General features: G+C 51.9%; 1 protein-coding gene across 8 annotated transcripts in view; it reads left to right on the top strand.

The window, feature by feature from the left end:
* The window catches only part of RAP1GAP2 (RAP1 GTPase activating protein 2), a 276,444-nt gene that overhangs the window by 177,244 nt on the left and 72,587 nt on the right, over window positions 1-26,613 (top strand). For 5 of the 8 annotated variants that reach the window (XR_007720507.1, XM_050765818.1, XM_050765815.1 and 2 more), the window contains 5 exons: window positions 17,609-17,644; window positions 22,358-22,402; window positions 23,129-23,161; window positions 23,560-23,772; window positions 25,544-25,647. Coding sequence is in view for 7 of the 8 variants with exons in the window: in XM_050765818.1 (XP_050621775.1) it covers window positions 17,609-17,644; window positions 22,358-22,402; window positions 23,129-23,161; window positions 23,560-23,772; window positions 25,544-25,647 (431 nt within the window). In the remaining variant the exon portion in view is untranslated. Of the gene's footprint in view, window positions 1-43; window positions 503-17,608; window positions 17,645-22,357; window positions 22,403-23,128; window positions 23,162-23,559; window positions 23,773-25,543; window positions 25,648-26,613 lie in introns of those variants that run through there. The other 3 variants (XM_050765819.1, XM_050765820.1, XM_050765816.1) reach the window with 3 other exon arrangements.

Below are 26,613 nucleotides of genomic sequence, written 5' to 3'. Positions count from 1 at the left end.
TAACACACTAGACCGGGGTCTCCTTCAGGCCTGACACTGTTGCTAGTTTCCTGTGTCCCAGTCCTGCCTTCCGTCTGACCTCGCAGACCAGCGGTGTTGAGAACTCAGGGCAGGGATGGAGGGAGGAGGCTTCTCACCCCTTTACCTTCCTAGGCCCCAGTGGGCATCCACTCATCACCTGCTGGCATGGGGCCTCGCCCTTGGAAGGGACCCCTTTGCCCTTATGACATAAGACGTGTGGCAGCTGCAGCAGCCCTGGGTTCCCCAGAAGAACACCCGCGGCAGAGGACAGGTCAAAGGTCAGTGCTAGTCAGTGTGGACTAACAGCTTCGGGCGGACACCCAAGTCCTGCAGTTCCTTGTTTGATCTGAAGGAAGTTGTCCAGCGTCAGCAGAGCTGCTGCCATGGTGGTAGCAGCAGCTGCAGTGGTGCTAAGGCAGCAGGACCCCGACTCTCAGGACACAGGCCCTGGCGGAAGATGGATTTCTTAAAGTACATTTTCGTGAGTGTCCCCGGGCTGTGGAGGGATGTCCGTCCAGGCCCTGCTGCCTGGAGGGGGTGGGGAACAGAGCCTTTCCTGTTGTCACCTGGCAGGGAGCCCCAAGTGGCTGTTTGCCTGCCATGGGTCATGGAAGCACCCTTCGCTCAGGGGAAGGAGGAACGGAGACCAGGGACAGGGGGGCCTCTGGGTGGGGGACGTGGAGGGCAGGGGACAGACTCAGCACCCGGGCCTTTCCTCCCTGGCTTGGAGATTCGAGGTGGGTCCTGGCAGGGGGGCTGGAGAGAACTCACTTCTGTGCTTCTCTGGGAAGCCTTCTCGGCTCCCTGCCAGGGCCCGAGGGGACCACGGCCAGCCAAAAGCTGTGCCCCGGTGGGAGTTTCCAGGGCGAGAGAGAGAGGGACTCCTCAGCTGGGCTTCCGCCTGGCCTGGACGCTTGGAGCTGGCCAGGCTGCGGGTCCCGCCCTCTCTTCTTTGGGCTGTGGTTCTGGGGATCCTGTGTCCTGTCACCGAGCCTCAGAGTGTGGTTAGTGTGAGGCCCAGCGAGGAGAGTGTGGGTCGTGGTCCTCTGCTGCCAAGCCACACTGTCCCTGCAGGCTCTGCAGGCCCCTGTTCCAGCTTTGGCAGGCCCTGTGTGCCTCCTCCTGGTGAACATGGGGGGCCCAGGTGGACTTGGCCGGGTGGGGACTGTGAGGCTCTTCCTCATTCTCCTGCCTGCTGCCAGCCCGGGACTGGCTGTTTTCTTGCCTTTCTTCTCCCTCCTTAGCCGTGTCATGTTTTTCTCTAGGGGAAAAAGATCTTTTTCTCGAGGGTGAAAATTCAGGGATGAGTGTGAGGAGTGACAGGACACTTGTTTGTAAGGTTGGACCAAGGAGTTCCCCAGTCTCAGGCTGCACTACCATGGGCTCCAGAATGCCGTGAGGGGACCAGGGACCTTGTGACCAGACAGAAATGGCCCAAACTCTCTGGACCCTGGCAGGGTGTGGGTAGTGGCATAGTAGAGAGTTTTAAGCTGGGAACTGATCTCATCTGATTGATCTTTCAAAAGACCACGTGGGCCGGGAACAGTGGCTCAGGCCTGTAATCCCAACACTTTGGGAGGCCGAAGCGGGTGGATCACTTGAGGTCAGGAGTCTGAGACCAGCCTGGCCAACATGGCGGAACCCCGTCTCCACTAAAAATACAAAAATTAGCTGGATGGGGTGACGCGCACCTGTAATCCCAGCTACTCGAGCAGCTGAGGCAGGAGAATCGCTTGAACCCAGGAGGTGGAAGCAGAGGCTGTGGTGAGCTGAAGGCGTGCCGTTGCACTCCAGCCTGGGCAACAGAGCGAGACTCCGTCTAAGAAATAAATTAAAAAATAAAGGAAAATAAAAAACAACAACAGAAACAAATTTTTAAAAGGCCATGTGGCTGTTCTGTGGGGAACCGATTTGAGAGGGGGGTTGGAAGGCAGGAGCCCGAGGCGCTGTCCAGTTGAGGTGCCGTGAGATGAGGGAGGCAGTGGAGGTGACGACAGCTGGTGAGATATGGGATGCCTTGTGACGGTGGACTTGCCAGGAGGATTGGACGTGGGGGATGAGGGATCAAGAAATCAGTGATGATTCTTGGGGTTTTTTTTTTTTGAGACAGAGTTTTTGCTCTTGTCGCCCATCCTGGAGTGCAGTGGCACCATCTCGGCTCACTGCAACCTCCGCCTGCCAGGTTCAAGTGATTCTCCTGCCTCAGCCCCCAGAGTAGCTGGGATTACAGGCGCCCACCACCACGCCCAGCTAATTTTTGTATTATTAGTAGAGATGGGGTTTTACCGTGTTGGCCAGGCTGGTTTTGAACTCCTGACCTCAGGTGATCCACCCGCCTCAGCCTCCCAAAGTGCTGGGATTACAGGCGTGAGCCACCGCGCCCGGCCGACTCTTTGGGCTTTGTCCTGAGTGTCACCGAGATGGCTTTAGAGGGAAAGAATGAATGAGAGTTCCTGCTTTGGACTCTAAGTTGGGAAGTTTGAGGTGCCTGTCAGACATGCATGTGAGACGCTGAGTTGGTAAACCTTGCTGGATCTGAATTTGAATCAGGATTCATTTTGGGCAAGTTACTTAACCACTCTAAGTCTCCAACCTTCCCGCCCTCCCTTCCTGAGTACGTGTGAGGCGTATGGAATGGCGTCTGTAAACTGCCTGATCCAGTGCCTCGTGCCGGCCTGGCACATCACCAGTGCTCAACAGAGGATGCCTTGGGACTTCCTAAAGCACGGCGTCGTATCATCTCATCTTCCAGCTCAGCAACATTCAGTGGCTTCCATCGCTTAAAACTTGTGTTTGGGGCTGAAACTTGGGGGCTGATTTGGCTCATAGAATGATTGTGTTTGGTCCACGGAGAGATTTTTAAAATTTTGTGTCATCCAGGTACAAAAATTGGGAGACTCACCCAAAAATCTGGCTTATCTTGGATTTCTGGCTTATCTTGAACACTTCAGCAACACTGAGCTCGCATTTCTGCTTGACAGCTTAGTGAGAGATAAGTAAATAGTGGCTGCCTCCCAGGTTCAAGCGATTCTCCTGCCTCATCCTCCCGAGTAGCCGGGATTACAGGCGCCCGCCACGCATGCCCGGCTAATTTTTATGTTTTTAGTAGAGATGGGGTTTCACCATGTTGGTCAGGGTGGTCTCGAAGCCCTGACCTCAAGTGATCTGCCCGCCTTGGCCACCCAAAGTGCTGGGATTACAGACATGAACCACCACACCTGGCCTAGTTCCAAAATATTTTTATCATCCCCAAATAAGTACCCCTTTAAGCAGTTACTCCCCACTTTCTCTTCCCCCTAAACCCCTGGCAATCACAAATCTGTTTTCTGTCTTTATAGATTTACCCATCCTAGCTATTTTATAGAGATAGAATTATTATGCTTCTGCACAGCAAAGGAAACAATCAACAGGGTGAAAAGGCAGCCTACAGAATGGGAGGAAATATTTGCAAACCGTGTATCAGATAAGGGGTCAATTTTTAAAATGTATAAGGAACTCCTACAGCTCAATAATAAAAAACCCTCACCTGACTTAAGAAGTGCACTAAAGGGGCAGGTGCAGTGGCTCAAGCCTGTAATCCCAGCACTTTGGGAGGTTGAAGCAGGCAGATCATCTGAGGTCAGGAGTTCAAGACCAGCCTGGCCAACATGGTGAAGCCCCGTCTCTACTAAAAATGCAAAAATTAACTGGGCATAGTTGTGGGCACCTGTAATCTCAGCTGCTTGGGAGGCTGAGGCAGGAGAATCGCTTGAACCCGGGAGGCGGATGAGGCAGTGAGCCGAGATGGTACCACTGCACTCCAGCCTGGGTGACAGAGCAAGACTCTGTCTCCAAAAAACAAAAACAAAACAAAACAAAACAAAAAACGTGTACTAAAGACTTGAATAGACACTTCTCCAAAGAAGACATACGAGTAGTCAACAGGTATATGAGAGGGTCGTTAATCATCAGGGAAATGCAAATCAAAACCACAGTGATATATCACCTCACACCTGTTAGGATGGCTAATATCAAAGCCACAGAAGAGGCCAGTTGCGGTGGCTCACGCCTGTAATCCCACCACTTTCGGAGGCCAAGGCGGGCGAATCATGAGGTCAGGAGATCGAGACCAGTCTGGCCAACATGGTGAAACCCCGTCTCTACTAAAACACAAAAAATTAGCCTGGTGTGGTGGTGCATGCACCTGTAATCCCAGCTACTGAGGAGGCTGAGGCAGGAGAATTGCTTGAACCCAGGAGACAGAGGTTGCAATGAGCCCAGATTGCGCCACTGCACTCTAGCCTGGCGACAGAGCCAGACTCCGTCTGAAAACAAAACAAAACCAAAAAAAAAAAAAAAAAAAACCCAAACCACAAAAGATAACAAGCATCGGTGAGGATGTGGAGAAATTGGAACTCTTGTAACACTGTTAGTAGAAATGTAAATTGGTGTAGTCGCTATGTGAAACAGCAGAGAGATTGCTCAAAAAATTAAAAACATTAAAAGAAGAACTACCAACTTCATTCTTTGCATGTGGATATCCAGTTGTTGTGCAGCTCCATTTGTTGAAAAGACCATTCTTTCCCTAGGATTGGTCTTGGCAATCCTGTCAAAACACAGTTGGCCATAGATGTGTGGGTTTATCTCTGTTCTCTTAATTCTACTGTGTTGGTTCAAATGCCCGTTTTTAGGCCAGGACCACACGGTTTTGATCACTGTAACTTTATAGTAAGTATTGAAATTGGGAAATAGGAGTTCTCCACCTTTGACCTTCCTCTTTAAGAAGATTTTGAGTATTCTGGATGGAATTTCCTTATCAAATGTAGGATCAGCTTTTCAATTTCTTCAAAAAATCCAGCTAGGATTCTGATAGAGATTGTGTTAGATAGGTAGCTCACTTTGAATGGTACTACCTTCTTAGCAGTATTAAATCTTCCAATCGCTGAACATGGGATGTCATTCCATTTATTTATGTCTTCTTTAATTTCTTTCAGCAATGTTTTATAGTGTTTAGTGTGCCAGCATTTGGTTAAATTTGTTCCTAGGTATTTTATTATTTTTAATGCTATTTTATTTTATTATATTATTATTTTTTGAGACAGAGTCTCGCTCTGTCGCCCAGGCTGGAGTGCAGTGGCCAGATCTCGGCTCACTGCAAGCTCCGCCTCCCAGGTTCACGCCATTCTCCTGCCTCAGCCTCCCGAGTAGCTGGGACTACAGGCGCCCACCACCACGCCTGGCTAATTTTTTGTATTTTTAGTAGAGACAGGGTTTCACCATGTTAGCCAGGATGGTCTCGATCTCCTAACCTCGTGATCCGCCTGCCTCAGCCTCCCAAAGTGCTGGAATTACAGGTGTGAGCCACCGCGCGTGGCCTAATGCTATTTTAAAATGGAATTGTTTTCTTAATTTTCTTTCCGATTGTTTATTTTTATTTATTATTTTTATTATTTTTATTGTTTATCTTTTCTGATTGTTCATTGCTGTTATATAGAAACACAACTGAGTTTTGTACTTTGCAATTTTGCAGACTTCCTTTATCAGCTCTAGTAGGTTTTGTGTGTGTGTGTGTGTGTGTGTGTGTGTGCAATCTGTGAGGTTTTTTTATGTAGGAACATCTTATCTGAAAATAGAGATAGTTTTACTGTTTCCTTTCCATGGTAGATACCTTTTATTTCTTTCTTCTGGCTAGTACTTTTAGTGCGCCGAATAGTAGTGGTGACAGTGAGTTTCCTTGTTTTGTTGCTACTTCATCTTGAGGGGAAAGCTTTTCGTTTTTCATCATGGAGTATGATGTTAGCTATTTCTTTTTAATGCCTTTTGTGTCAAAGAAGTTCCCTTTTATTCCTAGTTTTCTGAGTGTTTATCTCATGAAAGGATATTAGCCTTTGTCAAGTGCTTTTTCTGTATCAGTTGAGATAATCATGTTTTTTTCTTCTTCATCCTGTTAATGTGATATATTACATTGATTTTCTTCTTTTTTGAGATGGAGTCTTGCTCTGTTGCCCAGGCTGGAGTGCAGTGGCGCAATCTTGGTTCACTGAAACCTCCGCCTCCTGGGTTCAAGTGATTCTCCTGCCTCAGCCTCCCGAGTAGCTGGGATTATAGGCACCTGCCATCACGCCCGGCTAATTTTTGAATTTTGGTAGAGACGGGGTTTCACCATGTTGGCCAGGCTGGTCTTGAACTCCTGACCTCAGGTGATCCTCCTGCCTCTGCCTCCCAAAGTGCTGGGATTACAGGTGTGAGCCACTGCGCCCGGCCTATTACATTGGTTTTCTTGTGTTGAACCAAGCTTGCATTCCTAGGATAAATCCCACTTTGTCATGGAATATAACAGTATGTCGTCAGATTTGGTTTGCTGGTATTTTGTTGAGGATTTCTGACTCTATCCATAAAGATATTGGCCTGTCGTTTTCTGTGGTTCCTTCGTGTCACTTTGATAATGCTGGCCTCCTAGGATGAGTTAGGAAGTGTTTCCTCGTCTTCTATTTTTGGAAGAGTGTGAGAAGGACTGGTGTTAATTCTTCTTTAAGTGTTTGGTCGGCTTCACTATGAAGCCATCTGGCCCTGGACCGTTCTTTGTTGGGAGGTTTTTAATTACTACGGATTCCATCTCTTCCCTTCTCCCGTCGCTGTTTAGGTTTTGCTTGCCTCGTGCCTGAAGTCATTTGCATCTTCTAGTCCTTTCTTAGAATTTAAATATGAGTCTGCCTAATTTAAGATGTCCTATAAAAACCCAACCATCTTCTCACCCTTCCCCACCTTGCCACGTCTTTGCTCTGGCATCTCTGCTCAGAGACGGTCCCTCCCACCCAGTACCAGCATTCCACATGGTTAACCCCATAGGTCAGTGGTTCTCAAAGGCTGTTCACTTGGGAACTTGTTAGAAACGCACGTTCTCTGGCCAAGAATCAGAAGCTCTAGGGGTGGGGCCTAGGAAACTTTTTTTTTTGAGACAGAGTTTCACTCCTTCGCCCAGGCTGGAGTGCAGTGGCGTGATCTTAGCTCACTGCAACCTCTACCTGCTCTGGGTTCAGGTGAATCTCCTGCCTCAGCCCCCCAAGTAGCTGGGATTATAGGCGCCTGCCACCACGCCCGGCTAAGTTTTGTGTTTTTAGTAGAGACGGGGTTTCTCCATGTTGGTCAGGCTGGTCTCGAACTCCCAACCCCAGGTGATCCGCCCACCTTGGCCTCCCAAAGTGCTGGGATTACAGGCGTGATCCGACGTGCCCGGACAGAAACTGTGTTTTAACTAGTCCCCGGGTGATTCTGTGGTATTACCACGGCCACGCATAACAGAGAGCCATCGCAGGCTCCTGGCCCCAGTGACACAGTGAAATGGCACCTCTGAAACGCTCTGGCAGCAGAGGAGCCGTGAGTGGCAGGAGTTGGTGGAAAAGGGAGACCAGAGAAGGGAAAGAGGAGCAAGCAGGTGGCTTGGCGGGGGTGATGGGGGAAGACTTGGTTGGAACAGGACCTGATTCTGGAGGACAGTTCATTATTGGAGGCACCCACTGGGCCTAGGGTTGGCCATCCAGGGTGAGGGATGCAGTCTGTGGCCAGAGCACAGACAGCTCTTAATAGCAGTAACACCGGCCTGTCCAGCCCTGAGTCTAGCCATCCCGAGAAGCCCGCCCTGGCCACTCCCAGACCAAGACTTGGCCTCCACTGCCTGCTTCGTTGCATCTTGCTTAGCAGAATACTTAGTCATTCATCTAGCAAATGTTTATTGAGCATCTACTGTGTGCTAGGCAGTTCTATTAATAGCACAGGGAGATGGTGAGGATCACAGCAAACAAAGAGCTCTGCCTCAAGGACCTTCTGTTCTGCAGCCAGCCTGGTGGCCGGCTGGCTCTCATCCTGCTTGCCCTGCGGATGGGGACTGCTGGGCCAGCGGTGGAGCCGGGCAGTGTGGCATGCTCGGTGCTCAGACAACGTGGGATGCATCCCATCCCATCCCACACCCAGGGCGTGCCCAGTTCCCCTAGCTTTCCAGAAATGGGTGTAGAGAACTCTCCAGACATCCTTTTCCTTGGTCACGTCTTCCCTCTCCATCGGGATGAGAAACTCACTCTGACCTGTTTTCTTCTCCCCCCAGCACTTTCTGGCCCGCATCTCCCCCCCATTTTCCTGGGACCCACGGAGGTGCAAAACCCCTTCTCCTCCATCCTTGTCTCCTGGTAATGTTTTTCGTTTGCCGGTGACGTGGCCTTGCCCCCTCTGTGTGTCCTGGATTGGGGTGGGCGGAGGCAATGAGGCGATTGTGAGGGCTCACTGAGCGACCTGTGTGCCAGGCTCTGCACACGCTGGCCTGTGTGGCCCTGCCACAGCCTCGTGAGTTGGCAGTCGTGTTTTCAGCCCCACGCAAAGGCGCAAGCACTCAGACAGCGTCGTTCTATGAGCATGGGTGTGTGGTGCCTCCCAGGAGCTGGGTTTTTAGCAAGGGTGCTGACGTATAAACACACTCCCACCTCCACAAGCAGAGGAGAGGAGCCCAGGGCCAGGGCAGGTAGCCCAGCAGGGACCCAGCACGCTGCAGGTGGGGCCCGTGAGTGTCACTTCTCCAGCTAGGGTCAGAAAGGAGAGAGAGGCAAGAGTGTTGCAGGGGCGGGGGTCTCACGAGCTGGGGTGCAGCAAGAGGGAAGGAACAGGTGACTGCCTGTCTGCAGGAGAAGCCGTGCCCGTGTGTAGAGCTGCTGTGGACCAGGGGGAGGCAGGGAGGGCACAGGGTGGTGAGATGGAGAGAGGGGGTCCTGGACTCACATGAGCATCATCTTTTCCCGTCAGTTCTGCTGCTTTGCTGCCTGGGCAGTGGGCTGGCACCAGAACTGGCAAGTAGGGACATTGGAAAAGATTCCTCAAGATTTCCCAAGCCTAAATTGCTTCTTGTGGTTCTTGTTCACGTCTGCCCCTGCTACCCGGGACCTCCTCCAGCATCCTCCTCCCCAAGGGCTCTCTCTGTCTTTCTGAAGGAAGACCAGGCTGTTTCTGTATCGGGAGGCGGCGGGGACAGGGCTGGAACCCGGGGCCCAGGCAGAGTTCCTCGGCTGAGTGCTGGCTCTGCGTGGTTATCTGTTGACTGGCTGTGAACGCAGAGTCCACGGGGAAATGCTGGCCGCTGCTCTGATTTGGGTGGCAAGAGCTGCTGCTGCTAATACATTAGACAGCTGCATGGACGCTGCTATGGATGAGGAGACCCAATGACATGCCTCTGTGAAAATCTAGTGGCTGGCTTCCTGGTGAGGTAGATCCCTTCCGAAGGCTGCCCCGGGCAGGACTTTAGTCTCTGGGGCAATGCCAGTGAGTCAGTGAGCATTAACTGAGTGCCTGCTGTGTGCCCTGAGCATTAACTGAGTGTCTGCTGTATGCCCTGAGCATTAACTGAGTGCCTGCTGTGTGCCCTGAGCATTAACTGAATGCCTGCTGTGTGCCCTGAGCATTAACTGAGTGCCTGCTATGTGCCCTTGGCTGTACGTGGCCATCTCAGGGTGTGTGGATGAGGGTGTGTCCGAAAGCCTGAGCTGCTGTTCCCGGCTGGCCTGAGTCATGCTGCTTCTAGGTGGAAAAGGAGACTCACTCCCTGCCAACTGTCCCATTGGAAAGTACAGCAAGTCACTGAGAAGTGGGGCCAGCCCAGCCGAGGCCATGCTGCCACTGGCTGATTGCAGCTGCTGGGTACTGCCCATGCAGGGATCATCCACCCAGCACATTGCTCATGGCTGAGGCTGAATCATAGCCCTTCTCACCACCTGTGCCAGCCCCAGGCCATGAGGCATCTTCATTCAGACCCATTTCTTTTCTTTTCTTCTTCTTCCTCTTTTTTTTTTTTTGAGATGGAGTCTTGCTCTGTCACCCAGGCTGGAGTGCAGTGGCGCAATCTTGCCTCACTGCAACCTCCGCCTCCTGAGTACCAGAGATTCTGCTGCCTCAGCCTTCCGAGTAGCTGGGATGACAGGCCCGTGCCACCACGCCCGGCCAATTTTTGTATATTTTTGTTTTTCTTTTTGAGATGGAGTCTTGCTCGCTCTGCCACCCAGACTGGAGTGCTGTGGTGCGATCTCAACTCGCTGCAACCTCCGCCTCCCGAGTTCAGGCAGTTCTGTCTCAGCTTCCCGAGTAGCTAGGACTACAGGTGCACGCCACCATGCCCAGCTAATTTTTGTATTTTTAGTAGAGACAGGGTTTCGCCATACTGGTCAGGCTGTTCCTGAACTCCTAACCTCAGGTAATTCACCTGCCTTGGCCTCCCTTAGTGCTGGGATTATAGGCATGAACCGCCATGCCCAGCCGTAATTTTTGTATTTTTGATAGAGGCACAGTTTCACCATGTTGGCCAGGCTGGTCTCAACCTCCCGGCCTCAGGTGATCCTCCTGCCTTGGCCTCCCAAGGTGTTGGGATTACAGGTGTTGAGCCAACGCGCCCAGCCAGGCTCATTTCTAACAGTCATCTGAACACGCTGTCTCTGGGAAGACCGATGAAATCGAGAAACACCATCTTGAAGCTGCTAGACCACCTCCAACAGGACAAAGCGTCCTTCCAGACGCAGCTTTCCAATAGCTCCTTCTCGGAGCTGCTGTTTACTGGGCATTCACGCAGACCAGGCCCTGGCTGGGCACTTCTTACACCTGTTCTCACCTCATCTGCCTAAGAGCGCTAAAGTCAGGGACTATTTGATTCAATTTTTTTTTTTGGAGAAAGGATCTTGCTCTGTCACTCAAGCTGAAGTACAATGGTGTGATCTCAGCTCACTGCAACCTCCGCCTCTGAGGCTCAAGCAGTTCTCCTGCTTCAGCCTCCCGAGTAGCTGGGATGACAGACACCTGCCACCATGCCCAGCTAAGTTTTCTGTTTAGTAGAGACAGGGTTTCACCATGTTGGCCAGGCTGGTCTTGAACTTCTAACCTCAAATGATCTGCCTGCCTTGGCCACTCCAAGTGTCGAGATTACAGGCGTGAGCCACCACGCCCGGCCTGCTTCAATTTTCAGGTGAGGAACTTAAGAGAGGAATGAAGAGAAGTTAACATGCCTCATGCACCACAGCTGGGCAGTAGTAGGTTGCCCACTCTGCAGACCTGGACTTCGACCACCAGGCTCTGCGGCCTCCTGTGTGTTTCTGCTGCACCTAAACCTAAATTGCTCTGCACCGCCTTGCAGCCGAAGCCTGAGTTCTGGTGTTCAGCATCTCTCAGGCCCAGGCCTCAGCTTTGCTTTCCCGCCTGATCTTCAGGATGTCTGACCCAGAGGCCTCCAGCCAGCCGTGCTGATCCACTAACTCTTCATTGACTGTGTGCCAAACGGATTCTCTTTTCTGCCTTTGCCCATACAGTTCCTGCTGCCACACCCTTCTTACCCCCTTCTGTTGATCCTCTAAGGTCTGTCTGGGATCTCATGTCTTGCAAAAAGCCTTCATTGACATTTTGGTTTTAAGATGTGTCCACAGATTCTTTGATGCTTCTCTCTTCAAGAGGTGGAACTTGTTGGGTGCGGTGGTTCACGCCTGTAATCCCAGCACTTTGGGAGGCTGAGGCAGGAGGATCGCTTGAGCTCAGGAGGTCGAGGCTGCAGTGAGCTGTGATTATGCCACCGCACTCCAGCCTGGGTGACAGAGTGAGACCCTGTCTCAAAAACAAACCAAAATACAAAGACGTGGAACCTAGGCCGGGCACAGTGGCTCACGCCTGTAATCCCAGCACTTGGGGAGGCCGAGGCAGGCAGATCATCTGAGGTCAGGATTTCAAGACCAGCCTGGCCAACATGGTAAAACCCTGTCTCTACTAAACATACAAAAATTAACTGGGCATGGTGGCGGGCGCCTGTAGTCCCAGCTACTTGGGAGGCTGAGGCAGGAGCGTCGCTTGAACCCAGGAGACGGAGGTTGCAATGAGCTGAGATCGTGCCATCGCACGCCAGCCTGGGCGACAGAGTGAGACTCCGTCTCAGAAAATAAATAAATAAATAAATAAAATAAATACTGAAAAGCAAAAAGGGAAAAATCATCCGTACCTTCAGCCTCATTTTGTTGTGTATCCTTCAGGATATTTTTCACCGTGGGGGTGATACACGCTCTCAGATGCAGTCCTGCACCTCTGTACACAAACACATTATGTTTAATGGAAACAGTGGGATCATCTTGTTCGAAACCCTGTTTTTCTCACTTAGCAATGCATTGTGAATCTTTGCAGTAGCATCATGAACACAACTCCTCTTGTGGTAGTTTATTGTATAAGTGTACTCCTGTGCCTTATTTACTTCTCCTCTCACGGCTGGGTACTTTCCCCATCGCTCACACTTTTTGGCCCATAAACAGTGCTGGGGCAAACATCCTTGCATGTGTGTTCTTGTGGCATGGCCCGGATATTGTTCTAGGGTAAATTCCTTAGAGCGGGTTTATTGGACCAAAGGACGTGGGTATTTTAAAAGTTTTGGACACATGATGCCTTTAGGAAAGCTGTATCCGGTATGCACTCACCCATAGCTCCTGCAGCCTGGGCCTGCAGACTGGACACCGTGGCTGTACCGTTTCTCTTTCCTGCCAGCAATATGTTCCTGCCACATACCCTTGCCAACACTGGTCGACCTGATAGTGAAAGATGTTATCTTACTGTGATCTTAATTTCTTTCGTAACTAGAGAGGTTGGGCTTGTTTCCGTGTGTTCATTGGTCATTTTATATGTGTTCTTTAATCATTTGTTCATGTCCCTTGCACATTTTTCTGTTTTTTTTTTTTTCTTTTTTTCTTTTGAGACAGTCTCGCTCTGTCACTCAGGCTGGAGTGCAGTGGAGGGATCTCGGCTCACTGCAGCCTCCGCCCCTTGGGTTCAAGCGATTCTCATGCCTCGGCCTCCCGAGTAGCTGGGATTACAGGTGTGCGCCCCCACACCCAGCTAATTTTTGTATTTTTAGTAGAGACGGGGTTTCACTAGGCTCAAGTAATCCACCTGCCTCAGCCTCCCAAAGTACTGGGATTACAGGTGTGCGCCACCACGCCCAGCTAATTTTTGTATTTTTAGTAGAGACGGGGTTTCACTATGTTGGCCAGGCTGGTCTCAAACTCCTGGGCTCAAGTGATCCGCCTGCCTCAGCCTCCCAAAGTGCTGGGATTACAGGTGTGAGCCACCGCACCAGACCCCTCATTTACTGATGTAATGGCTTTTGGATAGTTTGAGGTATAGTCTTCCAGATCATTTTCTATGAATTTATATGCATACATAATATAGGTAGCTTTACAGTGTCTTTTTTTTTTTTTTTTTTTTTTAAGAGATGTGTCACCCAGGGAAGAGTACAGTGTCATGATCATAGCTCACTGCAGCCTTGAACTTCTGGGCTCTAGTGGCCCCCCTGCCTCAGCCTCCTATGTTAGGAGTTAGGATTACAGGTGTGAACCACCGTGCCTGGCCGTTTTTATAAAATTGGGATTATATTCAATGTATTGTCTCTGATTTCCTCCACCCCTCAACTTAATATATCTTGGAGAGTGTCATATGTAAGCAACATAAATCTGTTGCTGTCTTTTTGAATGATTGCATAGTTGTTTTGAACAGCTTTATTGAGATATAGTTTGCATATCATAAAATCACCCATTTAAAGTGTACAATTTGGCCGGGCGCGGTGGCTCACGCCTGTCATCCCAGCACTTTGGGAGGACAAGGCGGGCAGATCACTTAAGATCAGGAGTTCGAGATCAGCCTGGCCAACATGGTGAAACCCAGTCTCTACCAAAAATACAAAAATTAGCCAGGTATGCGGGCGCACGCCTGTAATCCCATCTAGTTGGGAGGCTGAGGCAGGAGAATCGCTTGAACCCGGGAGGTGTAGGTTGCAATGAGCCGAGATCACGCCATTACACTCCAGCCTAGGCGAAAAGAGCAAAACTCCATCTCAAAAAATAAAAAATAAAATAAAGTGTACAATTCAGTGGTTTTTGGTGGTATTCGTGGAGCTGTGCAACCACCATCATACTCAGTTTTAGAACCTTTTTATTGCTTTGAAATGAAATCCGTACCTTTTAGCTATCACCTTCCAATCCCCCATCCTCCTCAGCCTAAGCAATCCCTAATCTACTTTCTGTCTCTATGAGGTTGCCTACTGTGGACATTTGATAAAAATGGAATCATGGTCTTTTATCGACCTTTTGTCTTTTTTTTTTTTTTTTTAAGACGGAATCTCGCTCTGTCACCCAGGCTGGAGTTCAGTGGCGTGATCTCGGCTCACTGCAAGCTCCACCTCCCGGGTTCTCGCCATTCTCCTGCCTCAGCCTCCAGAGTAGCTGGGACTATAGGTGCCCGCCACCACGCTCGGCTAATTTTTTTGTATTTTTAGTAGAGACGGGGTTTTACCGTGTTAGCCAGGATGGTCTCGCTCTCCTGACCTTGTGATCTGCCCACCTCGGCCTCCCAAAGTGCTGGGATTACAGGCGTGAGCCACCGCACCTGGCCCTATCTCTACCTTTTTTTCATTTGGTGTAATGCATTCAAAGGTCAGCAGTGTTGCGGCATATATCAGTATGTTATTTTTCATGGCTGAATATTATTCCATCGTAGGGATATAGCATATTTTGTTTATTCGTCAGTTGATGGACATTTGGGTTGTACCCACTGTTTGGCAAGAGTGGATGCTGCAGTTATGAATGTTTGTGTACAAGTATTTGCTTGAGTACCTGCTTCCGATTCTTTTGTGTATGTTCCTAGGGGTCAAATTGCTGGGTCATGTGGTCATAATTCCGTGCTGAACTTTTTAAGGAATTGTGAAATTATTTTCCACAATGGCTGTACTGTTTGACATTCCTACCAGCAACAGATGAGGGATCTGATTTCTCCACGTCCTTGCTCACACCTGTGATATTCTGGTTTTTGATCATAGCTATGTTAGTGGTATGAGTGGTATCTCGTGGTTTTGATTTGTATTTCCTGATGACTAATGGCTTGAGTGTCTTTTCATGTACGTATTGTTCCTTTGTATGTCTTCTCTGGGGATATGTGTATTTAGATACTTTGCCCATTTTTAAATGGAATTGTCTTTTTCTTACGGAGTTGTAAGAGTTGGTTTTTGTAGAGACCCGTCCTTGATCAGATATATGATTTGCAAATATTTTCTACCATTCTGTGGGCTTTCTTTTGACTTTCTTGAGAGTAAGTATGAGGAATTCGTATTCACTTTTCTGTAAATGTTTGGTAGAATTTACAAATGAAGCCACCTGGGTCTGGGCTTTTCTTTGTGCGTCGTTTTTTTTAATCGTTCATTTGATCTTTTTATTTGTTACATGTCTTTAGATTTTCTGTTTCTTACTGAGTCAGTTGTGATAGGTTGTGTTTTTCTAGGAATTTGTTCATTTCATTGACGTTACCTAATTTATTGACCTATAGTTTATAGTACTTGTATTTTATTCTGTGAATGTAGCTTCTTTTAACCAATTTTCTGCAGACGTTTAAGTTGTTTTTATTTTTTACTGTTAGAAACAATGCTGCAGTGAACTTTTGAGCCTGTCTTTGTGTACATTGCAAGTGTGTTAGAGGATGGATTGTTAGACGTGGAATCGCGGGTCAGAGGTCTGTGTATTTAACATGTTGATTGTTTCTGCTCCATTATCCTCCTCCTGTTCATCTTTCTATCCTTATTGATTGGTATAAGCTCTTTACGTCTGGTAATCCTGGTCTCCTAAGCCTGGAGATGGTAAGAATGTCCCGCGTGGGTGGTGCACGTGCACCTGAGCAGGTTGGAAGAGGAGGTTTGCATCCGGATGTTTGACAGCTCCCTTCTGGTCGAGGGAGTTGGATGTGGGTGCCCTAAGCCCACCTCTGTGCATTCATACACGGGGTTTCTAGATGCCAGATCCTGAGCTGCTGGTAGGTCAGAGGCTTTTTGCCTCTGACACGCTGGCTTTGACCTGACAGAGGTTGTTTGGAGTCCACAGCAGGGCTGGCTCTCTCCAGGGACTTCACCAGGCTCCTTCCCAGGGCGGTTCTGGGACTCCTGGGAGCAATGGGAGCTCCAGGCAGTTCTGGCTCACGGGTGCCTGTAGAGGTAGGGAGAGTGCTTGGAGGCCCCACCTCTGCCTGAAGAAGAACTGAGGACACACACACACCGTGTTCCTCATCCCTGCTTTCTTTTTCTCGTTTTCACTGGGGACTGCCTGTTCTGGGCACTCATTAGCTTCCCGGTGCAGACGTGGGCAGTGACGTTAGTCTGAGGAAGGGTAGCTGTTTTCAGGGGATGGGAAGTGGGGTGGCCTCTGTGTGTTTTGTTGGGGTAGAGCTGCCAGCCCCTCACGCTTCCATTCCACTTCCCTTTTCTCCTTTTTGTTTTTCCCGGATACACAAGGGTGGCACCAAAGTAGGTTAAAGGTTTGGACAAGTGCAATTGGGATTTAAAAAATAACCCATCTAGGCTGGGCGTGGTAGCTCACGCCTGTAATCCCAGCACTTTGGGAGGCTTAGGTGGGTGGATCACCCGAGGTCAGGAGTTCGAGACCAGCCTGGCCAACATGGTGAAACCACGTCTGTACTAAAAATACAAAAATTAGCTGGGTGTGGTGGCGGGCGCTTGTAATCCCAGCTACTCTGGAGGCTGAGGCAGGATAATCTCTTGAACCCGGGAGGCGTAGGTTGCAGTGAGCTGAGATTGCGCCACTGCACTCCAGCCTGGGTGACAGAGCGAGACTGTCTCAAAAAAAAAAAAGAAAAAAAGAAAAAAAATAGCCCCTCTAGGCCCCTGGAGGCCTCAGTTCAGGCTTTGCTTTACCAGTTTTAGGGTCCTAAAGTGGTGCCTTGGGGGCAGGGGACCGGGCAGGCAGAGGCAGAGGTGGCACGGGAGGCCCTCCCTCCACCTTCCCCAGCTGCTCTGGCCACAGCGCCTCTGCTTTGACTGGTTGGTTTTCTGTATCAGGGTCTGGAACGCCACTTGTGTTGGACACCTTGGCCCCATTTTTGGGTTGAAAACATCCTTGGCCGGGCGCGGTGGCTCAAGCCTGTAATCCCAGCACTTTGGGAGGCCGAGGCGGGTGGATCACGAGGTCAGGAGATCGAGACCATCCTGGCTAACATGGTGAAACCCTGTCTCTACTAAAAATACAAAAAACTACCCGGGCGTGGTGGCGGGCGCCTGTAGTCCCAGCTACTCGGAGGCTGAGGCGGGAGAATGGCGTGAACCCGGGAGGCGGAGCTTGCAGTGAGCCGAGATTGCGCCACTGCACTCCAGCCTGGGCGACACAGCGAGACTCCGTCTCAAAAAAAAAAAAAAAAAAAAAAAAAAAACATCCTAAACATGGCTCCTGCCAGAGGCTGAATCCCGAGGATGCCAGGCGTTTGCAGAATTTGGCTTTTCCCAGGGCCCCGCAGTCCTCTTTCCTTGACAGAGGCCGAGTGTCTGCTCCCCCGGCACCATTCATTTGCCAGCCCAGGCGTGCCTTCGCCTCTCTCTCGTTGTATGGGGTGTTCGGCCCTCTAGCCCTGCAAAGGCAAAATCAAATTATCTTCTCTGTTGATCCAAGTGAATTTGGTTCCTGGAGAAGCCCCAGGCGCAGCTTCCTGATAGTTGGTGAGGAAGAGGCTTTTGCGGTGGACCTCCTGGCTGATCCCTGTCTTTCTGTCCCCTGCTTTTGTCTTTCAGTCGTCGGAGTTCTTTGAGATGCTGGAGAAAATGCAGGTGAGTACGTACCCCCACCGCGATGGGGAAGATGCCCAGACCCAGACGTGGGTGGCGTAGGGACCAGGCAGAACCCACGGGCAGAAACCAGGTGCCCTGGAGGGAGGGGCAGAGAAGAGACAATCACATCCCCTTAGCCCTGACAACCCGAGGCCATTTTACTCTTGAGCACTTTGGGAAGACTCCTGTGGAGGGACAGGGAGGATAAAAAGCAGAACTTCCCCAACAGGGCAGCTGGGGAGGCCATAAGCCCTGTGGATATGGAAGAGGGTTTGAAGGGTCCATTGTTCCTGGAATGAGCCAGAAAGAAGGCCTGAAAGAACGAGCTGCTTCTTGGGGGAGTCACCTCGCATGGGGAGGCAGAGGGGTGGGGTGGGAGGCCGGCCTGAGTTCAAATCCTGCACCGGACACTTACTAGCACCAGTTCCTTGCCCGTCCTAAGCCTCCATAAATAAGTAAGAAGGAAAGCACCCACTTACATGGTGGTTGGGGTGAAACAAGATAATCGGTGTAAGTACTTGGTAGACACTATATAAAAGTCGGTGTGTGGTGTGGGTTTGGGGGTTCTTTGCTATTCCTCACCAGGGTCAGGGCTCCCGGGTAAGAGCCGCTGCCCTGCAGTGTACATGCAGAGGCTCAGAAGGGTTCATGGACATGGGCGGGAAGAGTGGGACGACGATGCTGATAATCCACCTGTAGCTCAAGCACTTCGCTGGGCTCAGAGATTGACAGGCGTCATTTCTTCCTGCTGAGGGCTTAGGAAGTAGGTGTGTTATTATTATTATTATCCCCATAGGACAAGTGAGAAAATTGAGGTACAGAACGATTAAAGGCAGCACTCAAAGGGTGCGTGGTTCATAAGTGGCTTCAGAGTCAGGGAGTCCAGCCATCATGTCATGATACTTTTGACCCTAGGTAGGTGCTCCAGGCTCAAGGGAGGAAGATTCTGTAATAATGGTCTGGAAGTCCTAGCAGGAGGGGCAAATATAGCCCCCACGGCAGTCCTGAGATGCTGGGAAGCAGCCAGGTCTCCCTGAGGCTGGGATGGGAGGGGAGGGAGGGGAAGTATTGTTAGTGGCCGTGTCACCCAGAGCAAGTTATTAAAATCGTCCTCTGCACCCAGCCGTGTGTAGACGACACTCATCTTCTATGCATTTAGGGAACTTATAAGCTTGCGGACGCAAGGCTGGCACGCGCCTGAGTGATGAGGGGTGGGATAATTATGTGGTAGATAATTAAGTGCCCAATTGCTTGGAGCAAAGCTGGGATTTTCACCTCTAGTCAGTGGGATCCTGGCACTCTGGGAAGCTGGCAGGGGGTTCGCAGCCCACCCAGCCTTCTCTCCAGTGTCTCCTCAGATCCTCTCTTCCTTCTCCCCCAGCCGGAGTCCCCTTCCCACAACTTTCCCCCACACAGGGTCTCTCTGAGCACAGCATTCAGCCCCAGTTAACCAGCCTCAGAGTGGCCTGTTGTGTAGAGGCTGCCGGGCTTGTCTTTTCATCTAGACTGGGCGCTTTCTAGGGTAGGGCTCTTGTTTTATTCTCCCTCTGTCTCTGCAACGGCTGATCCCCCTGGGCGGGGTGTCTGTTCCATTTCAGTTGAGACTGTTGAAGCCAAATTTCCGGGTGTTTCAGTCTGTACCCTGTGCCCCCTGGGCCCAGCCTCAGAGGATTCACTGTTAGTAAGAAGCTCACGTAGGGGGCGCTGATGGCCATGGAGTGCCCGCGTGGGCCTTGAGCCTGGGCTCCATCTTTCTTCATCTTGCATGTGTGGAAACTGAACCTCAGAGCAGTGAAGTGTCCGGGTCACTTTGCTAGTTGTGAAGAGCTGAAAATGGAACCCAGGATTCCCCATTCCTAGCCCAAGAGTCTAGGAATTACGAGAAGGCAGAAGCTTTGGACTCTTTGAGTCCTGGGTTCAGGTTCTAACCCTGACACCTTCTAGCTGAGCATCCTCGGTCAAGTCGGTTTCCCTCTCTGAGCCTTCATTTCTTCATTGAGGGGAGAAGGGGACATAAAGATAATACCTATTGTGGCCGGGCATGGTGGCACATGCCTGTAGTCCCAGCTGTTCGGGAGGCTGAGGCAGGAGAATCTCTTGAACCCGGGTGGCGGAGGTTGCAGTGAGCGGAGATTGCGCCTCTGCATTCAGCCTGGATGACAGAGCGAGACTCTGCCTCAGAAAAAAAAAAAAAAGACAGTACCTCCAGCAAAGGCAGCACATGGAGGAGAGAGCTCCCAGTGCTGGACAGTGGCTCTGCGGTAGGTTATTAGGGGAGGGAGTGGTGTGGCAGAGGGGACGGGAGGAGGTTTGCTCTCCTGCCCTCGGGGCTGTTCCCAGACAGGGATGACTAATGCAGGCCAAACAGAACAGACTTCTGCCCTCACTGCGCCCCCCCACCCCCCGCCATCCACCCAGTGTGCCAACTGGGACAGGGTCTGGAGGGCCACCCAGGTGGTTTTCTCTGTGTGTGTGAGAGGAGTGCCTGTCCAGTGGGAAGGGCCCTCGCACGCCCTCCTGAACAATGCTGCGAGGCGACTCAGCCCAGGGAAGTCCAGAGAGGTAGCCTCTCAAGCCACCCAGTTAACAGGAGCCCTGCTGTCCACAGAGTGTGGGGCACCTCATGCACTTGGTGAGCCGGTGACCCGGCTTCAAATCTAGGCCCTGCCCCTCACTGGCTGTGTGACCTTAGGCAAGCAGCCGCGTTCTGGGGCCCCGGCGTCCTTGCTGGCGGAAAGGTGCTGTGAGTTTCAAAGGAGACCACAGAGACAGCTGGCTTGGGAAGGCTGAAATCCCTGTGCGTTAGTGTTGTGATCAGGCAGAAGCTGCTTCTGGACTCCTGCTTCAGAGGGGAACTGTTTCTTCTAGTTTGTGCTCCGTCTCGTACTGTCACCCGATTTTCTCCGACAGTCTTGGAATCACCACGTGTTCCCCTCCTGCACAACACAGTTAAATCAGAACTCAATGATAGAACCGGGACTGGGGCCAGGTGCAGTGACTCACGCCTGTAATCCCGGCACTTTGGGAGGCCAAGGCGGGTGGATCACCTGAGGTTGGGAGTTCAAGACCAGCCTGGCCAAAATGGAGAAACCCCGTCTGTACTAAAAATGCAAAAAATTAGCTGGGCATGGTGGCACATGCCTGTAATCCCAGCTACTTGGGAGACTGAGGCAGGAGAATCACCTGAACCCAGGAGGTGGAGGTTGCAGTGAACCGAGATCCCACCACTGCACTCTGGCCTGGGCAACAAGAGTGAAACTCCATCTCAAAAAAAAAAAAAAAAAAAAGAGAGGCCGGGTGCAGTGGCTCACATCTGTAATCCCAGCACTTTGGGAAGCCAAGGTGGGTGGATCACCTGAGGTCGGGAGTTCGAGACCAGCCTGGCCAACATAGTGAAACCCCATCTCTACTAAAAATACAAAAATTAGCCGGGCATGGTGGCGCATGCCTGTAATCCCAGCTACTTGGAAGGCTGAGGCAGGAGAATTGCTTGAACCTGGGAGGTGGAGGTTTTCTGTGAGCTGAAATCGTACCACTGCCCTCCAGCCTGGGTGACAGAGAGAGACTCTGTCTCAAAAATAAACAAACAAAAAGAACTGTTGGATAGGGCACTGCTCCTCAGAAGTGAATTCTTCAGATACCTGTAGATAAATTCCCTTAGTCGAGTCCCAGGCATCATATCTGATCCTTGCAGTCATCCTTACATTAGTGGGATGAAAGGTGAGTGTCTAATCCTCATTTTACAGATGACACTGGGGGCTCCAAGAGGCTATGCTTTGTCGAGGGTCACAAATAGTAAGCTTGCAGCAGAGTGAGGGCCAGCACCAGGCCTCCCGCCTGTCCCCTGAAGGCCTGTTGGCATGGGGTCTAGAATGCTGGCTCTGACACCAGCAGGTATGACTTCCTATGTTTCCCTTCCCTTACTGGCTCTGTGATCCTAAGACATCTATATATATATTTTTTTAAATTTGAGGTGGAGTTTTGCTCTTGTTGTGCCCAGGCTGAAGTGCAATGGCGCGATCTTGTCTCACTGCAACCTCTGCCTCCCGAGTTCAAGCAATTCTCCTGCCTCAGCCTCCTGAATAGCTGAGATGACAGGCATGCACCACCATGCCTGGCTAATTTTGTATTTTTAGTAGAGACGGGGTTTCTCCACGTTGGTCAGGCTGGTCTTGAACTCCTGATCTCAGGTGATCTGCCCGCCTTGGCCTCCCAAAGTGCTGGGATTACAGTCATGAGCCACTGCGCCCGACAAGACAGATATTTAAGCTTTGAATGATAATACCGCCTCCTTCATAATGACCCACAGCATTTATTGTGTACCAGTCAGTGTTCCAAGTGCTCAACCCATTGTTCACCTTTAACCTTCACCACCATAGTCGATACCACCATCGTTCCCATTTTACAGATGAGAACACTGAGTCACAGAGAGGTTTCTGTGACTTGCCAAGGTCATCAGGCTGATAGGTGGCAATGTTGGGATTTGAACCGCGGTGATCTGTCTCAAGTCTGTGCTGTTAGCCCAGCGGTGCTGCTGCCTCGCTCAGGTGCTGGGAGGCCCACCCGTGGCCAGGTGTGATGTGTGCAGGCCCAGCCCGGGCCAGCTGTTGTGCTGCTCTTATTACTAACACCCTGTGAGGCCAGGTGCTCTTTATCTGGCCCTTTCTTCTGACCTTTGCTTTTCTGTGGATCCTGTTTTCCTTGTTTCTATAGGGGATCAAGCTTGAAGAACAGAAGCCAGGACCCCAGAAGAACAAGGTGGGCTGGGTGGGGGAGGGGGTGGCCCGATGGCCCTGGTGAGGGGCCAGGGTGAGAGGAAGGCAGGAGGAGCTGCCAGGGTGCTGGGGTCTTCCGTCTCACACCTGTCTAACTCTGACTCGCACCACGGGCCGCTTCATGACTGCCTTGTTAGACCAGTGCACGGTGGGCAGCAGAGGGGTCCTGGCCTGATGCCTCAGGGCAGCTTCAGAGCAGGCTGGGGGTGGAGGCCTCGGTGGGACCTCAGGCTTGGCTGTTTGGCCCGGCTCTTCCCGACCCTGTGCAGTGTGTAAGGGCGTCAGGCTCTGCCCCGGGTTCCAGTGGGCAGTCAGCTCTCAGCTTCAGGTTCCATTTCCCAGCCCAGGGTGCCGCTTCTCACTTGGAGGCCAGTCCCCCTGCCTGGAAAGGGGTGCTGGGGGAGACTAGAGGTCATTTTCTGGAATGAGTGTTCTAGGATGGGAAGCTGGTATGATGCGGGGTGAGAAGTTCAGCGCCTTCGATACTGCGTCGTCAGCTGGCAGGGTTTATGTTCCGGTTCTGTCAGTTTGGAGAAGAACGGGGTGGGGGGGATGTCAGATCCCAGAGCTGATTCTGAGCTGTTCTTCCATCGAATGTTCCTCCCTCAAAGCCCCCACAATGTACCCCCCTTGTGAGACCTGGAAACGGTGGTCAGACTTTATGGGCACTGCCGGGACTAACGGTGGCACTATCTGGTTTGTCTTGCAGGATGACTATATCCCGTACCCCAGCATCGACGAGGTAGGTGCCCTCCCCCGCTCCCACCCGCTCTGCAGCCTGCTCTGGGTCCCTTCCCTGGGGAAATGATGGTGATGGGCTGTGCCCAGCCCCCCATGGGAGAGCACCTTGGGCCTGGGACCTCTCTTCCTATCTTTGCCTTTGTATCCTCAGCTTCTCCATATGTTAAGTTGCGGGTGCTCATCCAGGCCTTGCAGCCCTAGGGCTACAGGGTTGGCGAATGAAGCTGGAGATGTTGTGGGGCTTGGAGGAGGGGTTCAGGTCACTGCCTTTGGCCTCAAGTCCCAGTGGGTACCAGCCCCTACTCCTGGGAGCAGTGCAGAGGGGACACCGCCACCGGCCCCTCCCTCCCCTGCCGTCCCAGGGCCAGCTGCAGTGCAGGACCCTCCCTCTGCCTTCAGGTTGTGGAGAAGGGAGGCCCATACCCTCAGGTCATCCTGCCGCAGTTTGGGGGCTACTGGATCGAGGACCCGGAGAACGTGGGCACCCCAACATCGCTGGGGAGCAGCATCTGTGAGGAGGAGGAAGAGGACAACCTCAGCCCCAACACGTTCGGCTACAAGCTCGAGTGCAAGGGTGAAGCCAGGGCCTACCGGAGGCACTTCCTAGGGAAGGTGAGGCTGGGGGAGAGGAGCTGCTGGGGGGTGGGGGCAGAAGCTGGGGACCCTGGGAGAGAGGAGGTATCAGGGGTCGGGGGAGAGGGGGAGAGCCTGGGGGAGGCTGTGGGAGCGTCGGGGGCGGGGCTGGGGACCCTGGGAGAGAGGAGGTACCAGGGGTTGGGGGAGAGGCTGGGGGAGGCTGTGGGAGGGGCGGGGGCGGGGCTGGGGACCCTGGGAGAGAGTAGGTATCAGGGGTTGGGGGAGAGGCTGGGGGAGGCTGTGGGAGGGTGGGGGGAGGGGCTGGGGACCCTGGGAGAGAGAGGAGGTACCAGGGGTCGGGGGAGAGGGGGAGAGCCTGGGGGAGGCTGGAGGAGAGAGGAGCTGCTGGAGGTTGGAGGGGAGGCTGGAGGAGAAAGGAGCTGGCGGGGGTTGGGGGAGGGGCTAGGGACCCTGGGAGAGAGGAGCTGCTGGGGGTGAAGGGGAGAGGCTAGGGGAGGCTGGGGAAGAGAGGAACTGGCAGGGATAGGGGGAAGGGTTAGGGCCTTGGGAGAGAGGAGCTGTGGGGGGGTGAGCAGGCGAGGGACTGGCGGCCCTGGAAGAGAGGAGCTGCCCGGGGGTGGGGGAGGGCAGAGTGGCCCACGGTCCTCTCTCCAGTGCCCCCCTTTTCCTTTGCCTCTTACCTCCTTCCCTGTCTGTCCTTTTGTTGCTGCCTGCTGCTGTCTTAGTTGGAGAGGTCTGACTGGCTCTGTCCTGGGATAGGGGACATGGGGCAGGGGAGCCATGCGGCAGTCAGGGAGGCCCAGTGCCGTGAGTCCTTGTGGGGACCACCCCCTGCAAATGTTTCAGGAGGCGATGGAAGGGGTAGTGTTTGGGGTGAAGGACGGTTGGTGGAGTTTTGAGTGTTCAAGGAAAAATATGTTCTCATACCTCAGAAGTCTCTGTTTCCATCTAAATCACGCAAATCTCTCCCATCCTCGTTTCGTCAGGTCCTCTGAGTACTTGTACTGCATACTGTCTGCGAGCCTCTGATAGCTTAAAAGTGACAAAATTACTTTTAAAAAAATATATTCTGCCCTTCGGACTTACCAGATTCTTGATGTACTGAGAGCAGATTCCGGAAATCTGTGGCCTGAGGCCGCTTTGCAGAGTCTCACATGAGGGGAGGCTGCATCAGAGCCCCTGGGTCTTATTAGCATGCAGATTCCAGGGCCCCACTCCGATCCAGCAGGTCTGGGGAGCTGTGTTTTTCGCCTGTGTTCCCCTAATCAGGGAGTGACCCACTGGCCCAGGACACCTCCCAGCTTCCCTGGCTGGAGGTACCAGGGTTCCTCCTTGCTGTCTTGCCCCAAATAGTCTGAACTGGTGAGGGCCGCCCCCTGGGAATGAGAACTTAGTGTCTTGTGGTCAAGAACTTGCCCTTCAGAGTCAAGACAGATGTGCTTTTGAGCCCCGGATCTGTCCCTTACTCGTCGTGTGACCCTGGGTAGTGATTTAACCTCCCGGACCATTGGTTTTCCCGTCTGTGAAACGGGGACGATGTTCTCTCCCGAATAAAGTTGTGGTCAGGAGTGGAGGAGACAGGGGGTATTCAGCCCCTAGCACCGTGCCTGGCGCCTCCTGAGGATTCGGCCGGCGGTACCTGTTAATGTCGTCATTGTCGTCAGTAGCATCCTTCTCTTTCTTGTTGCTGCGGGGCTTTGTGCTCCTGGTGAAGGAGGTGGTTTGGGGGGAGCATATCTGGAAGGTTTCTTCTTCCTTCCTGCTCACACCCGGTTTCTCTTTTTAGGATCATCTCAACTTCTACTGTACTGGCAGCAGCCTGGGGAACTTGATCCTGTCCGTCAAGTGCGAGGAAGCAGAGGGGATCGAGTACCTCCGGATCATCCTCAGGTAGGGCTGTTGTGCTGCGTGAGGCCACTCCTCTTCCAGGCAGGGTGGTGTGGGGGCTGGGATGGGACTCAGAAATACCAGACTGACCAGTCTGGTCTGGGTGCGCTGGCGGCGGGGACAGGCCTGCTGGAATCCTGGGGCTATGTCTGAAGTTGCCTAGCAGGGAGACCCATATGCTCCACCAACTGTCAGAGGGGCATCCAGGTCTCCAGGTCACCCGGACTATACCCCTCCCTGCCCCTCTTTCTTACAAGTCCATGGCTCAGAGGAAGACGGGAAGAAAAGTAGGGATGGTTCAGTGTGACTCATCCTGCTGAGACGCAGCTCCGAGTCCTCGGAGAGGGTTCGCCAGAGCGCTGCCTGCGGTATACGTCTCTCCAGGAAAGATAGTGTTTGTTGTGTGGGCTGGGTTCCCTGAGACGCAGTGATGTTCACAACAGGAACGCTGATTTACGGCGGAAGCCAGGGCACCTCTGTCTGGATTGTGACCTTCTCAAGGGCAGGAACTGGAACTGGTTTCTGTTTGGCTTAGCTAACATGTTTTGTAAAACCTCCTCTGTGCCAGGAACTGTGATAGGTGTTAGAGATACCATGATGGCTGAGACTTGGTCCCTGTTCTCTGAACGGCGTATGGTTTCACGAATGTAATGTGTGTCACGGGTATGATTTTAGCCATATGCACAGGTTGCTATGGGGGCACAGAGGAGTCTGTGTCTTATTTATCTCTCTCCCTGGTGGGGTGGTGCTCAGCAGAATCCTGTGAACCTGTCAAGCTCTCAATCCTTACTTGTGGAGTCTAGTTGAAAATTCATAAAGGTATTTGGAAAAGAGCAATCAGATTTTTTTTCCTGCCCAAAGTTTGAGATAAATATGGGAGGGAATAAGGACATATAACCCCACTTTGGGAAAGGCGGGGGGGCCATGGTTTGAGGATGTTGTCAGCACCCATCCATCCAATCTTAGTTT

The sequence above is a fragment of the Macaca thibetana genome, chromosome 16 (genome assembly GCF_024542745.1).
Source record: "Macaca thibetana thibetana isolate TM-01 chromosome 16, ASM2454274v1, whole genome shotgun sequence".
Taxonomy (NCBI): domain Eukaryota; kingdom Metazoa; phylum Chordata; class Mammalia; order Primates; family Cercopithecidae; genus Macaca; species Macaca thibetana.
This window is presented reverse-complemented; position numbering and strand designations above follow the sequence as displayed.